The 14741-nt window shown below is 41.1% G+C and overlaps 1 protein-coding gene across 7 annotated transcripts in view; it reads left to right on the forward strand.

The window, feature by feature from the left end:
• The first annotated feature begins 3799 nt into the window (after positions 1 to 3799).
• LOC142831877 (leukocyte immunoglobulin-like receptor subfamily A member 5) overlaps positions 3800 to 14741 on the forward strand; it is a 29404-nt gene continuing 18462 nt past the window's right edge. Inside the window, exons 1-7 of one of the 7 annotated variants that reach the window (XM_075942306.1) lie at positions 3800 to 4008; positions 4160 to 4195; positions 4376 to 4660; positions 4782 to 5084; positions 6404 to 6691; positions 6828 to 7130; positions 9988 to 10038. In XM_075942306.1, coding sequence (XP_075798421.1) covers positions 3975 to 4008; positions 4160 to 4195; positions 4376 to 4660; positions 4782 to 5084; positions 6404 to 6691; positions 6828 to 7130; positions 9988 to 10038 — 1300 coding nt within the window. In that variant the 5' untranslated portion in view covers positions 3800 to 3974. Of the gene's footprint in view, positions 4009 to 4159; positions 4196 to 4375; positions 4661 to 4781; positions 5085 to 6403; positions 6692 to 6827; positions 7131 to 7535; positions 7641 to 9987; positions 10384 to 14741 lie in introns of those variants that run through there. The other 6 variants (XM_075942335.1, XM_075942297.1, XM_075942309.1 and 3 more) reach the window with 6 other exon arrangements.

A 14741-nucleotide genomic window follows, 5' to 3' on the forward strand; every position in this document is an offset into this window, starting at 1 on the left:
TTTTTTTTTGGATTTTGAACACTTTTATTTCTTTTTTTTAAATCTTTTTTTTATTGAGAAAATGAGAAAAAAAAAACAAGTTTCCACCTCCTCCCAGCCTCCCATTTCCCTCCCGCTCCTCCCACCCTTCTCCTCCTCTCACCCTTCTCTCCCTTCCCCCACTCCTTTCTCCCTCCCTCTCCAGTCCAAAGAGCAGTCAGGGTTCCCTGCCCTGTGGTAAGTCCTAGGTCCTCCCCCCTCCGTCCATATCTAGGAAGGTGAACATCCAAACTAGCTAGGCTCCCACAAAGCCAGCACATGAAGTAGGATCAAAACCCCGTGCCATTGTCCTTGGCTTCTCATCAGCCCTCATTGTTCGCTATGTTCAGAGAGTCCAGTTTTAACCCATGCTTTTTCAGTCACAGTCCAGCTGGCCTTGGTGAGCTCCCAATAGATCAGCTCCACTGTCTCAGTGGGTGGGTGCACCCCTCGTGGTCCTGACTTCTTTGCTCTTGTTCTCCCTCCTTCTGCTCTTCATTGGGACCTTGGGAGCTCAGTCCAGTCCTCCAGTGTGGGTCTCTGTCTCTATCTCCATCCATCACCAGATGAAGGTTCTATGATGATATGCAAGATATTCGTCAGTATTGCTATAGAATAGGGTCATTTCAGGTTCCCTATCCCCAGCTGCCCAAGGAATTAACTGGGGACCTCGGCTTGGGCACCTGGGAGCCACTCTAGGTTCAAATCTCTTGCCAACCCTAAGGTGGCTCCCTTAATTAAGAATTGTGCTTCGGTGCTCCCCTACCCAACCTTCCTTTATCCCAATCCTCCTTTTTCCCCAAGTTCCCCCCTTCCTCTCCTTCTCCCTTTTCTCTCCCCATCTCCCCTTACCCCCATCCCACCCCACCCCCAAGATCTCAATTTTCTCCCCGGCAACTTTGTCTACTTCCCATAGCCAAGAGGATAACTATATGTTTTTCCTTTGGTTCACCTTCTTACTTAGCTTCTTTAGGATCACCAATTGTAGGCTCCGTGTCCCTTATTTATGGCTAGAAACCAATTATGAGTGAGTACATCCCATATTCATCTTTTTGGGTCTGGGTTACCTCACTCAGGATAGTGTTTTCTATTTCCATCCATTTGCATGCAAAATTCGAGAAGTCATTGTTTTTTACCGCAGCATAGTATTCTAATGTGTAGATATTCCACACTTTCTTCATCCATTCTTCTATTGAAGGGCATCTAGGTTGTTTCCAGGTTCTGGCTATTACAAATAATACTGCTATGAACATAGTTGAACAAATGCTCTTGTCATATGATAGGGCATCTCTTGGGTATATTCCCAGGAGTGGTATTGCTGGATCATCTTACACCTGTCAGAATGGCTAAAATAAAAAACTCTAATGATAGCCTTTGCTGGAGAGGCTGTGGAGGAAGGGGTACCCTCATCCATTGCTGGTGGGAATGCAATCTTGTGCAACCACTTTGGAAATCAGTGTTTCGGTTTCTCAGGAAATTTGGGATCAATCTAACTAGTTCTTATAGCTTATACTAACCTATTTCACTTATCTATGTCATGTTACATGATTCAGTTGCCTCTATTCTATTCTGTACCACTGACTTGTTCTGAGATTTCTAGAATCTCTATGGCACACTGTGCATGATTAGATCCTCTCCCCCTAGAAATTCTGCCTATCTCTCCTACCTAGCTATCATGGCATAGCCTTTCTTCCATCTTCCAGCTTCAGTGTCCTGTCTGTGTCTAGTGTGTGACTGGTGACTCTCCTTTCTTCTTCCCAGAATTCTCTCTCTGCCCTGATGTCCCACCTATACCTCCTGCCAGCTATTGGCCATTCAGACTTTAAATATACAAATCAAAGCAAAACTTTGTCACACAGTGTAAAAATATCCCACAACAAAACTGATATCTACACATAAAACAATAAACCTGTGGATAAATGTATGAATTAACCTATTTTAGTGTCAATGTGGGGAACAGACAGCAATATGAAGTATTTGCAATATCTGTCTAAAGAAATAGCAGAGAGCATACATAGCTATGAACAGTCTTGGAGCCCTGATTATACCTCAGACACCATGAAGGAAAAACTACCCCTACAATGACTCTTCCCATGAGTAGGTTCAGGGACTGAAAAATGTTAGCCTCTTTTCTTGAATAAGGAAATGTCTACATTTTGGGAACTTTCATTTTGGGGAAGTTTTCAGTTCTGTTCTTCAGCTGCAGATTTTGATGACCTTCACAGTTTAGATGCAATGAATTATCTGCAAAACATGAGAACAGAGAGGGGCCCCTTAACCATAACATTTACGTATCCAAACATTTCTCCGATGCCAACTCCATTGTAAAACAATGTGAAGGTTAATCATTTCTTGTACATCCAAATCCCAGGCAATCATGTGCCTATAAATATGGTGAAAATGATACTGATATTAGACACCCAGGCAATCATGTACCTATAAATATGGTAAAAATGATACTGATATTAGATAATCAGAATGGTGCTGGGTCTCATAGTTGAGATGCCAATAACATTAATTTGGAATAGACATTTGTAATTGAACAGGCATTAAATTAAATTCAGCCTTTTCAAAGACCAGAAGGATTCTGAACAATAAAAGAGGAACACAATAGAAAAGAGAATGCTGAAAGTTTGTTCCTATGTTAGTCATGTATGTTGGTAAGAAAAGAGCAATCAATCTTTGAGGGATTATTTTTTTTTTACTATGCGGGATTATTTAGCAGAAATAGAATCAAATGAAGTCATGAGTATACCCTGTTCATTTCTCTATTTTCATGCATGTCTTCTCCATGTTCATATAGGAGCAATAATAGACCATGTGCTCAGTGCCTTCTGTTCTCTATGATCCCAGCAGCATCAGCCTGCATCTTTCTTTGTTGTAGAACACTGCTCTCCACCATGGCAATACTCTGGTCCTATTGACACACAAGTGACCTTTAAAACATTGTCCCATCAGTATTCTTTCTTGGTGTTGAGGATCCTAAGGTCAACCCTTTCCCATCAGAACTATAGACAGTTAAAAGTTGCAGGCAATTATTTTAAGGGACATAACCACTGAGATGTTTCCAGTATTTCTGGGCATAGCACAGCACACTGTTCTCAACAGTTGGGTGTGAGACTGGTTGTTGCATCTGGTCTAAATTTAGTCTGGTCTAAATAGTGAGCTTCACTACAACAAGAGCTCAGAGTAACACACTGTCTAAACAAATAAACAAAAACAAAACACAAAAATCCCAACATTGATGACATGATTCTTCAGAGCTCTAATGTAACTCATTGTTTCACCAGCTAGATTTGTATGGAGTCTTGTCTTTGTTTCTGTTACCACTGTTTCATGTGATGTGTGTAAGTATTGTTCTTGTATCCCTAGGTAACATTCATACAACATTCCAAAGCATCTTCCAGGCAGGCTAGGAAACTGATCATGAGCTTGGTATTTATGAAGGAGTAAAGGAGAACCAAGAGCTAAGAGAAAAAGAACAACCACTATATCCCTCAAATGAAGTTGGTAGGTCAGGAAACTATCAGGATGATTTTGTGTTAAGTCCTGGTCTGTGGTGACTGAGAGCATTTAAACAAATGTAGATGGTTACAGTGGAGATGTTCTGCAGGAAGAGACCACAGTCAGACTTGGGTTTGTAAAACCAGTACACAGAATGCTGAGGGAGAAGAAGGAGGAATCTTAGATCTTCCAGAGGTTTAAGAGGTTCTGTCTCAGAAACAAAAACAAAAACTAAAGAACCACAGAGAGATAGAAGCCACAAAATCTTTAGCCCAACCCGGGAAGAAAAGAGTCAGGCCGTTGGTTAGAACAGTTCCTCTTCTTCAGGAGCTGCCAGTATGACATCCTCATGACAGGAATCAGAAACCAGCTTGCATAGGCCACACACTAAGGGTTTGTGTGCTTGGAAAGGAGATCATCTATCTGCAAACTTGTGGCAACTGGAAGATGCCATGAAACCATTTCTTATAATGGTGCTGTTTCTTGGTGAGATGCCACATGGGGAGGGAGAAATATTCTCTGAGAGGGAATCTAACCTCACAATCCTGATTTGTGCAATCGGGATGTCTCAGTAGCTCCAGAAGGCACTGGGAAATGGAGGTCGTGCTCATGTTTCATTGTAAACACTCTCTTCCAGGACTGAGCCCAAACCTCTGGAACCCAGCATCAGCAGGTAAGTTTCATCACAACTGTCCTATTTGGACTTCCTTATTGGGGATCAAGGGGCACTCATGAGCAGAGCAGATGGAGAACAACAGGTATTGCATGATGTTGGGGATGAGTGAAAGGTTCTGGATCAGAAAGTTTGTATTAAAGGGGGAGTTCTAGGGAACCAATTGTCAATTTCTTTCAGGGGTCCTCTCTAAACCTACACTGAGAGCAGTGCCAGGAAATGTGGTAGCCACTGGGAACCAGGTGACATTCTTCTGTGAAGGGCCCTCAGAGGCCAAAGAATATCGTCTCTACAAAGTAGGAAGTCAAGACTACCTGATACCAACAGCCCTTCTAGAAACTGAGAATAAGGCCAAGTTTTCTATATCTTTGGTTCAATGGCACAATGCAGGCCAATATTGGTGTTGTTATACAAGCACCAGTGGCTCATTAGAAAGCAGTGACATCGTGCAGCTGGTGGTGACAGGTAACAGAACCCTCCCTCAGCCCCTGGATTTGCCTTAAGTGGGCTCCTTTCTCAAATATGAGAAGTGGGAAACAATGTTTCTCATATAAGTTCTCCTAACAGCCTTGCTCTGCTCTCCTAGGAGTTTACCCCAGCAATGTCGCTCTGTCAGCCATTCCCAGCCCTGTGGTGACTTCAGGAGGGCGAGTTACCCTTCAGTGTGAGTCACGACAGCCATATATTATGTTCATTCTAATGAAGGATGGTGAGAAGTTCTCGAGTCCTAAACCCTCACATAAAATATACTCTGACCTATTTGGAGCCACATTCTTGGTCGATCATGTGACCCCCAACAAGAGGTGGAGGTTCACATGTTATGGTTATTCCTTGAGCAGCCCTCAGCTGTGGTCACTGCCCAGTAACCAACTGGAGCTCGTGGTATCAGGTAAGGAAGTGCAGTACATTCTTTTCAGTATAATTACAACTGACACAGGGTCCCTGGAAAATACCTGATTTGTGCTGGGTGATTGACAACCAGGGCTACTGGTCTCAATGTCACAGAATTTCAGATACAGCTGGTACCATGGGAGATGCTAATAATGAAATCTAAGATTCATGGAAATATGTGATCTTCATGTGTACTTCTGCTATTGCAGATCAGCTTATGCGTCAGGGGCAATTGTGACCTTCTCTGTGACATTTTAGTGACAGGCGCACCTCCTTTCTTCCTACTTCTTTGCAGGGACCCTTCACCAGCCCACCATATGGGCTGAGCCAGGCTTTGTGATCACCTCAGGGAGTTATGTTACCATCTGTTGTAAGGCAACACTACCAACCCTAATCTATGTTCCCTAAGACCAACAGAACCAAATAGTCTACAATAATAATGCAAAACTCACCATTTCATCTATGACAGAACTGAATGCAGGGAGATATCACTGCTACTCTTAAACCTCTATTAGATGGACAGAACGCAGTGACACCTTAGAACTGGTGATGACAGGTGAGAGACACTCAAATATCTTTTCCCCAGAAGTCACTCTCCAGAAACACAGCTAAGCACTATTTCCCATAGAAGGAAAGCCATGGGTGACAATTTAGACTGTGTGGTCCTTTTTAATTTCCCATGTGTATTTCTTTTAGGAGTTTACAACAAACCCATACTGTTGACACTGCAAGACCCTATAGTGACTGTAGGAATGTCTGTGACACTCTCTGTACCTCAAAGCATTCATACAACTGGTTTGTTTTAACTAAGGATGATCAGAAATTCTTTCAAAGTCAGAGTTCACAAGATAAACACACTGGGTTGTACCTTGATGAGTTCCAACTGAGTTGAATGACCTCCAGCTAAAGGTTGAGGTTCAGATGCTATGGCTATTACACAAGTGATCCTCAGGTGTGGTCAGAAGAGAGTGACGTTTTGCAACTTCTGATCTCAGGTCAGGACACCTCAGGCTCTCTAGAATCATATTCTACTAGACACAGGTTTCCACTGGAGACTGTGGTGTGTCATGTGTTTGAGGATTTAGGATTCATGAGTCGGTTGACACAGTATACAAACCATGTGAGTCACTGTATAGAAAATGAGGGGAGAGCATAATAAGAACGGAACCTGGGAGGGTCAGGAGAATGATGTGTCTTCCTATGACATTATTTGTTCTTTTTCTATTTAGGGGTAAAGTTTAAGATAAGGAGCAAGTTTGATTTTTACTCTGAAACTGTTTGATTGGCCCCACTTCCTTCTCTTCTACTTCCTTGTAGGAAGACTCAAGAAACCCACCTTGAGGGCTGAGCCAGGATCTGTGATTGCCTCAGGAAATAATGTGACCATTTTGTGTGAGGGGACCAAGGGAAAGCAACCAATGTATTTCCTCTATAAAGAAGGAAGCCCAGCACCCTGGGACAGTCAAACCCCAAAAGATCCTGGTAACAAGGCCATGTTCTCAATAGCACCCATGGAACAACATCATGCAGGAAAATATCGCTGTTACTCTTACAACTCTGCAGAGTGGACAGAGCGCAGTGATACCCTGGAGCTGGTGGTGACAGGTGAGAGGACACTAAGTATCACTATCTTTGCCACTGTCCTCAGGAAATAATCTTCCATAGGTGTGCTTCCTCAGCTTTTCTGCTGGAGACATTATGGGCTGTCTTTCATTAAACAGGCTGCCTCTTCCTCTCCTAGGTGTTCACCATGGTAAACCTACTCTGTCAGCTTTGCCCAGCCCTGTGGTGATCTCAGGTGGGAACGTGACCCTTAAGTGTGTCTCATCTAAAGGATATGATTGGTTCATTTTGACTGGGGCAAATCAAAATTTCTCCAGGTCCCAAAAGGCACAGTTTATAGACACTGAACAGTCCCTAGCTCTGTTTCCTGAGATCACCTTGGCATCCAGAACAAGTAGTCCCTTCAGATGTTATGGATACTATACAAATACCTCGCATGTGTGGTCAGAGGCCAGTGACCCTTTGGAGATACATGTCTCAGGTAAGGAAGTCTCATTTACTCAACTTTTGGAACCAGAAACACTTTGTGATACATTGTGCTGCCTCAAGGAAGGTTTAAAGCCATGGTGGCTAAAGGAAACTGTTGAGTGCTAAGGCCCAGAGTATGAATGGCCATGGCACTGTCAGGGCAGGATGGGATGTGGAATGTATAGAAAGATCCAGCTGTTTGGCTTCCTGAGTCTCCTGCTTACAGGACTGTCAAATAATCCCTCCCTGCTGATCCTCAAAGGCCCTATACTGGCCCCTGGAGAGAACCCGATCCTCAAGTGTTCCTCTGAGATAAGTTATGACAGATTTGCTCTGTTTAAGAAGGGGGAAAGTGACCTTAACCAGGTCTCTGTCCATCAGTCTCAGGATGGACATTTTGACGCCAATTTCACCTTAGGCTCTGTGAATTCCTCCATTGGTGGTCAGTATACATGCTTTGGTGCACGCAGTTCCTCCTCTGAGTGGTCAGCCCTCAGTGATCCTCTGGACATCCTGATCACAGGTGAGGATTTTAGTGCAGGTTTGGCTGGGAGGAGACCTGGAATTCATCATCAAGATGATGATGAACATTTCACAGAGGAATAGGTCTAGGGACAAGGGAGTGCCTTGTCTGTTAAAAATATAGAGAGACTAGGTTCTGAAAGGGGGACTCAGAACAATCCCTGCAGTCCTTCACTCACTAATTTTCATCTCTTTATGGTACCCTGCAATTATAACAAATCTCTCTGTGCATCCAGGCACTATTGTTTCCTTAGAAGAGAATGTGACCCTCCAGTGTCAACCATCAGTCCTAGTGGATACTTTCCTTCTGTTCAAGGAAGGTGCAGCCCATCCCTATTTCCATCAAAAATCACAGTTTCGAAATCAGTCAGAATTCTCCATGAGTGTTGTGACATCAGCTCTTAGGGGTTCCTATATATGCTTTGGTTCCCAAAGCTCATCCCCTTACCTGTTGTCACACCCCAGTGTCCCTGTGGAGAACATAGTTTCAGGTGAGATGACCCAGATCTCTTTGAGCTCAATTAAGACAGGATAATTGACCTAGGAATTGACCTAGATAGTGATTTAGAAGTAAACTGTTCTTTCTCAATTAATCATCATCTCACCTTCTGCATGGGAGTCCAGAAGATTCCTGGTAGGAATTCTCATTTACTCAACTGTGTGGCACCAGAAACCCTTTCTCATAACTGTTAACCAAGAATCATAATCTTTGCCTTTTAGAAGTCTACAACAACCCATACTGGTGACTCTGCAAAACCGTGTTGTAACCTTAGGAGTATAAATTGCATGGTTCCATGTAAACTTATTCATATGCCTGTATAATACTATTTTGTTATGTTCACATGCATTTATAATTGCAGAAATCTATACAATTTTATATGGTTATATGTGTGTGTGTGTGTGTGTGTAACTTATTAATACGATTGTTACATTTAAATCATGTCAACCTTTTCAATTCTTCCTCTCAGTTTTTCAGTGTTTTTCACACCCTTTTAAATTTTATATTTGGCCACTGATTTTTAATTGTTATTGTTATACAAAACACACACACACAAACACATAAATGCATATCTTACAGCCTAGCTTGAGTTTCTTTTGATTCTTCCATTTTCTAGCCTTGTCTCCAAATGTTTTATCTGAAGACCTCACAGATTCACCATGTGGTTTGTCTCCACTTCCTGTTGTCCACTAGTTGCTCTCTGATTTTGTTAGTTTGATCTGACTCCAGGGTATACAGAAGAGCAAGAGACTACAGAATCCAGGTGGTCATTATTTTGGTCTTCTTTAGGAAACCATAATTTAGACATTTCATGGGTGTAGCTTCCCTCTCTTGCCTTGAAGTCTCTATTGTGAAGCAGTAATCTTATTTCTCTGGCTATTGTAACCTTTCTACTCTCTTCCTCAATATTCCCTATATTTATGTACAGAGTTTGTGTTGTAGGAGTACCCATTTGGACTGGGCACATCAAGCCATCTTATTTCTGTTTTGACCAATTGTGAATTATAATCATCCTCATCTGCAGAAAAATATGCATCTTTGATGAGGGGACAGAGGTAAACTTACTCGTGGGTATAAGGATAAACACTTAGAATGAAATCAGAAATCACATTGGTTTAGGAACATGGCAGTATTGGTTTCTAATCTAGAGTCCCAAACTTCTCAAGACACAGGTATAAGTAACATATTTTACTTCCATGTTGGTGTCCTATTTTCTTTGATGATTTAGCTTTTGATGATTTAGTAGAATGAGAACATATCTACTTCATGGACATTGTGAGCACATCTTTAAATTCTTGTGCTCTCATTGTTTGTGCTACTAACGATGTGATGATTAGAGAATGAGATGTTAAACATCATGGGAACTGGGTGACATGAGTGCAGGAGGAGAACCCAGACTGTCATTATTTCGTGCAACTCATATTCATGGTGCCCCAGGACAAGACTGCGTCTGCATCCTGGGATCTTAGTCGGTGAATGAGTGCAAACCAATTTCCATGGGAATATGCTTCCAGGATTCTATACTACAGCAGAGCTGGGATCATAGGAAGGCCTCTTTATTTTAATCTGGGAGAATGTAATATTCTATCTTAGCTTTCTGAAAAACAATACACTTAATTCCAAAGAAGTACACTGGCCACAAGTTCTGAACTCAGAGCATAGTCAGGCTGAAGTAATCAAGCAAAAGCCCAGGAGAAAGCCTGCTATAACAGAGAAATGTTTTGTTCCAGATCTTCATTATAACTGTCATGTGTATAATAAGCATTTCTGGGAAATAAAAATACACAACTTTACAAAAGAATCAGTTCTCTTGAGCACTTCACACATTGATCATGCCTTTGTTTCTCAGGAGTGCCTGAGACCACCAGCCAACCACAAAGCATGTCAGAATCCACAATAGGTTGGTCAGGAATTCTGGTTTGGGCATGGATACAGAAGGTCAGATTACATACACAGGAGGGAGCTACTCAGAGTGGAAATACAGTTATATTATGGTGGCTTTGTATGGTCCTGACCTGTTTGTCCACAATCTCCAGTCTCACAGCCTCAAGATCACACAGTGGAGAACATCATTCGGATGGGCATTTCCGGTTTGATTCTCACAGTTCTTGGGATTTTGCTGTTTGGGACTTGCCCCAGCCAGAGAAGACCTTGATTGCATCCTAGAAGTGAAGACGAGAGATGGCCACAGGCTTGCATCATTACCTTCTCTAAAAAATAAATTTGTTAATCTTTAGTGTTTTTTTTTACAAGAAAGTTTAATGTTTAAAATGGGTATCACTTATGTGAAAAGATCCAGGAATCACTTGTGTTTTGGATGCAGGAAAGGACCAAAATGTTGGGTTGGAGAGCTCTTCCACCACATTAAGGCTCGTACTTTCTATTTTACTGTGTACGTTGAAGAACTTTTCTTTCGACTCTTTTTTAGAGGGAAACTTATTGTCCCTGTAGTTTGGTATGGTCCTGATCTTTATGTATCTTCTGCTTTCCCCAGTTTCTTTTCATACTTTACTTTATTATAAATTATCACATTCCCTATTATGAACATCTGCTTTGGTGGAGGTTTTTACTACTATGAATATGGAATTTGACTCAATAAGAACAAGAAAAATTAATGGACACAAATCAGATTCCCATATTCTAAGATAACGGAATATCAATGATGCCCCCAAATTCTGTACTCTCACTTAGGTATCCTACTACCCACACTCGTGAGTTATCTGCTAATTTATAAAAACGATGCTGTCTAGTATATAAAGGAACTATCTGGTGGGACACTCTTGATGTAGTTTCAAATATATTTTCTTTTTTATTGAAAAAATTTGTGCCTTCTCCCAACCTCCCATTTCCCTCCCCCTCTTTTATTCCTCTCGTCCTCCCCCCACTCCTTTCCCTGCACTCTCTAGTCCAAAAAACAGTCAGGTTTCCCTGCCCTGTGGGAAGTCCAATGTCCTCCCCCCCCACTCCAAGGGCTTCTCTATTACATTTGCTGATTGATGTGTATAATCCCTTGAATGGATACCTTGATGTCCCAGCCTCTTCCTGCATTCCAATGTCAGTTAGTTCCAAAATGCCAGCAACAAGGAGCAGTGAAAACAGCAGACATGTCCCCTTACCCTCTTTGCTGTTTCTGTGTGAGGAGGAAGAACACCACCAAATGTTGATAAATTTTTGCATTCTCACAATAAAAGATATTTGTTTAGTCCTCGATTAATTATTTGAAATATTTGAGATCCATGAGAGGAGACACTTGTTATGCATTCCAGCTGTTTTCTTAAGGTCAGTTGTGTACGTACACTCCTTTTTTACAATCACTTGTTCTCATCAATTGTGTGAAAACTGGAGGATGTACTTGGGACCCTGAAGACGCAGAGACCAACAGAGATAAAACTAAGACACTATCAAGAGGGAGATGGTAAGCATGAGGACTTAAAATGATCAAGTCAGCACAGAGGTATAGAGAGCCTCGTCAGACCATCATGGCTCCTGAACTTTTAATATGTTTCTAATGCATTATCTTCATTAAGGTGATTGATGTGGGAAGTCCCATTTTAACTGTGGAAGGAACTATTTTGGGGACAAGGAGATTCTGGTGTATAAAATGAAGAAGTGAACTCAGCACCAGCATGTAATCATTCATCCTTCTCTGCTTCTTCTATGTAGATATAAAGTTTCTAGCTGCTTTAAGGTTCTGTTGACTTGGTTCCTCTTTTAATCAAGTGTATCCCAGAGCTGTGAGCTGCATAAATATTTTCTGAATTAAGCTGCTTCCACTTCCTACTTATGTATTTTATCACAGTAGCAGGAAACGTAACAGAGAGAGAGATTCCTGACTGCCTCATTGAACAATATTTGCATGTTGACCACTCAGGGTTATGCCTGTTTTGTACAGGCAACCACACTTACTATGAGCACATTACTACACTGTGACATGTGTTCAGGCGATGGTATTTGACAGCACTACTCTTCTTCCCTCACCTTTCTTCTTTAGCATTCCCTGAACCATAAAAAGTGGTATACAGATGTGCTGATTAGATTAAAGCATTCCATGGTCACCCATTTTCCACACATTTACAAGCTACAAGTTTGTACTATCAATCTATTATTGACAATTGCATACACAAATGTTTGACTAACACTGAGCCCATTGTTTACTTTCCTCCCTTAGCAGTCTACACAACACATTCTGGATAATGAATCTAGTGAAAATAGGAAACTTCCAGATCATTTTTCCAGTTTATTTCTTAATGATCTGCAACCAAAGTTCATGATATCTTTATTATTTGATGAGAGACCAAAATTGATCACAGTACTTTGTACCATTTTTGTAGGTGTTTCTGTGTTCCCCTTGACTGACAATTCTGACTCTGAAATACCTGATAGGGAAAGTTCTTTTTAATAACCAGTTGCTTCTGGGAATTATCCATCTATGCAATTATCCACTATTTCGACTCTTTTTAAATTTTATTTAAATTTTATATATGTAGATGATAAAATGCCGTGTTTCTACGAAGCTTTTTTTTGTTTGTTTGTTTTAATATATCTATTTATTTATTTATTATGTATACGATGTTCTGTCTGTGTGTATGCCCATGTGCCAGAAGAGGGCACCAGACCTCATTACAGATGGTTGTGAGCCACCATGTGGTTGATGGGAATTGAACTCAGGACCTTTGGAAGAGCAGGCAATGCTCTTAACCTCTGAGCCATCTCTCCAGCCCTCTACGAAGCTTTTTAATTAAACCTTTGTTTTCTTAACCCACTCTATTGACTTTTTCTCAAAGTCAGAATTGAAAGCCAGACTGTAAAAGTCGTCCAATTCACCAGACTGATAGATTCCTACAGCAACCCAGAAAGAAAGGGAATTAGCATGATCTTACCTTGTGGAAGGAGCAAGGAGTTTATGGTCTACTTGAGGTTGAATAGTTTTGTGTTATCCTTTTCTTAAATGGAAGCTAGTAACATTCGTCAAGTGACCATAGCACCTGGAATCTTAAGATAGAATCTACAGTGCACTAGAAGGAGCTGTGACCAGCAGGTTAGGGATGAGGAAGAAGCATTGAGGAGGTTTAGATGAAGAAGGTTGATAAGGAGAAGAAGCCTTCTCTAGCAATGAGGAAGTCAGTGCAAGAAACTTACTGGAAAGTAAAGCACAAGCCAGACCATGATATTGGTAAACTTCCTTCAGTGGGTCAGTTCTGTCTTGTCAGCATTTCCAGATCTCCTTCTCCTATGATCTTCTGTCTTGTAATGGTCCTATTTACTCCTTAATCAACCCAGGAAGACTGTGGTCTTTAGCTCTTGTTTCCCCACTATTACTGCTATTAACTCTATAAAATCCTCTCCTGAGATATGTCCCTGTTGCTGTCTTCCAGTTTCTGTGCTAACTTTGAAAGGCTACTCTCTAACCTGTTGACTGTAGGTTGCTCAGGGCACTCCAGGATTCTAGTGTTTGTGAACCATCACCCTTTCTGTGATTTAGTGATTCAGCTACCTTTTAGTTCTTTCTGTTTCTGTAACACTCCCAACTTTGGTGTTCTCCTCACTTAAATCACTTTAATCACTATAATCTATCATATGTTCCCTATCTAGCATGAACAGATGTTTGTTCATAGCTCTCAGGGAATAGTTTCATACGCTGGGCTTGCCTGTCAAGTTTCACATGTGGACATATGGACTTCAAGTGTGTGTGTATACCCTGGAGAGATCTTTAACATCATGCCTAAATTGAGAACACTAAATACATATGAGTATTATCCTTCTAAGTTATTACTGTAACTCCGTGAGACCCCAATGACTTCTTATTGGAATACATTCGAACACAATTCAATGTCTACAATACAGTTTTCTTTTCTGCATTTAGTGGCTCAGAAAACAGCATCGTCATCATCAGAGGATGAGCAGGTGAAGTTACCTGATGCTGAACTTATATCTTCCAAAGTTATCAGATAAGTTAACCAGGTTTCTTTATAATGATAGAGTGTTAATGGTCAAGTTATAGAAAAAGAAAGTGAGCAGATACATATTTAGGGGAAAATAAAGCTTGAGATTGGTATTTTTGTTGTAAATCAGTAGATTGAGTTGGAGCTAATACTTTAGTTTACCTATATGAAGTGCTGGCTGTTCTTCTGCCAGGGGTGGGTACAGTTTGACTTTCAAACTGAAACTGTGTATTTGGACTTCCCTTTGGACTGTCATCTCACAAATATGACATGTAGAGGCTGATTATTAACTATGCTAGCTCAACCATACAACAGGCATGTCCCACTAGCTCTTATAACTTAAATAAACCCATATTTGTGTTAATTACATATTACCACAAGAATTTTAACTCTCTCCCATTATGTGTGTTCAACTCATTCTACCTCATGATGACATCTCCTGCATTCCTCAATTATTTTCTCTTCCTGTCTTTGCCTGGAAGTCCAACCTATCTTTCCTGCTGTTCGAATTTTATTATTATCCCCATCATAGCAATACATCTTCACACAGTGCACAAATGACCCACACCATTTCTCCAATTTGTCTAAAAAGGAAAGGCTTTCAACTCTAACAAAATAAAATTATATATAATAATAACAACTATCTGTCTCTTCCCCGCCA

Source organism: Microtus pennsylvanicus, chromosome 1 (assembly GCF_037038515.1).
Source record: "Microtus pennsylvanicus isolate mMicPen1 chromosome 1, mMicPen1.hap1, whole genome shotgun sequence".
NCBI classification, from domain to species: domain Eukaryota; kingdom Metazoa; phylum Chordata; class Mammalia; order Rodentia; family Cricetidae; genus Microtus; species Microtus pennsylvanicus.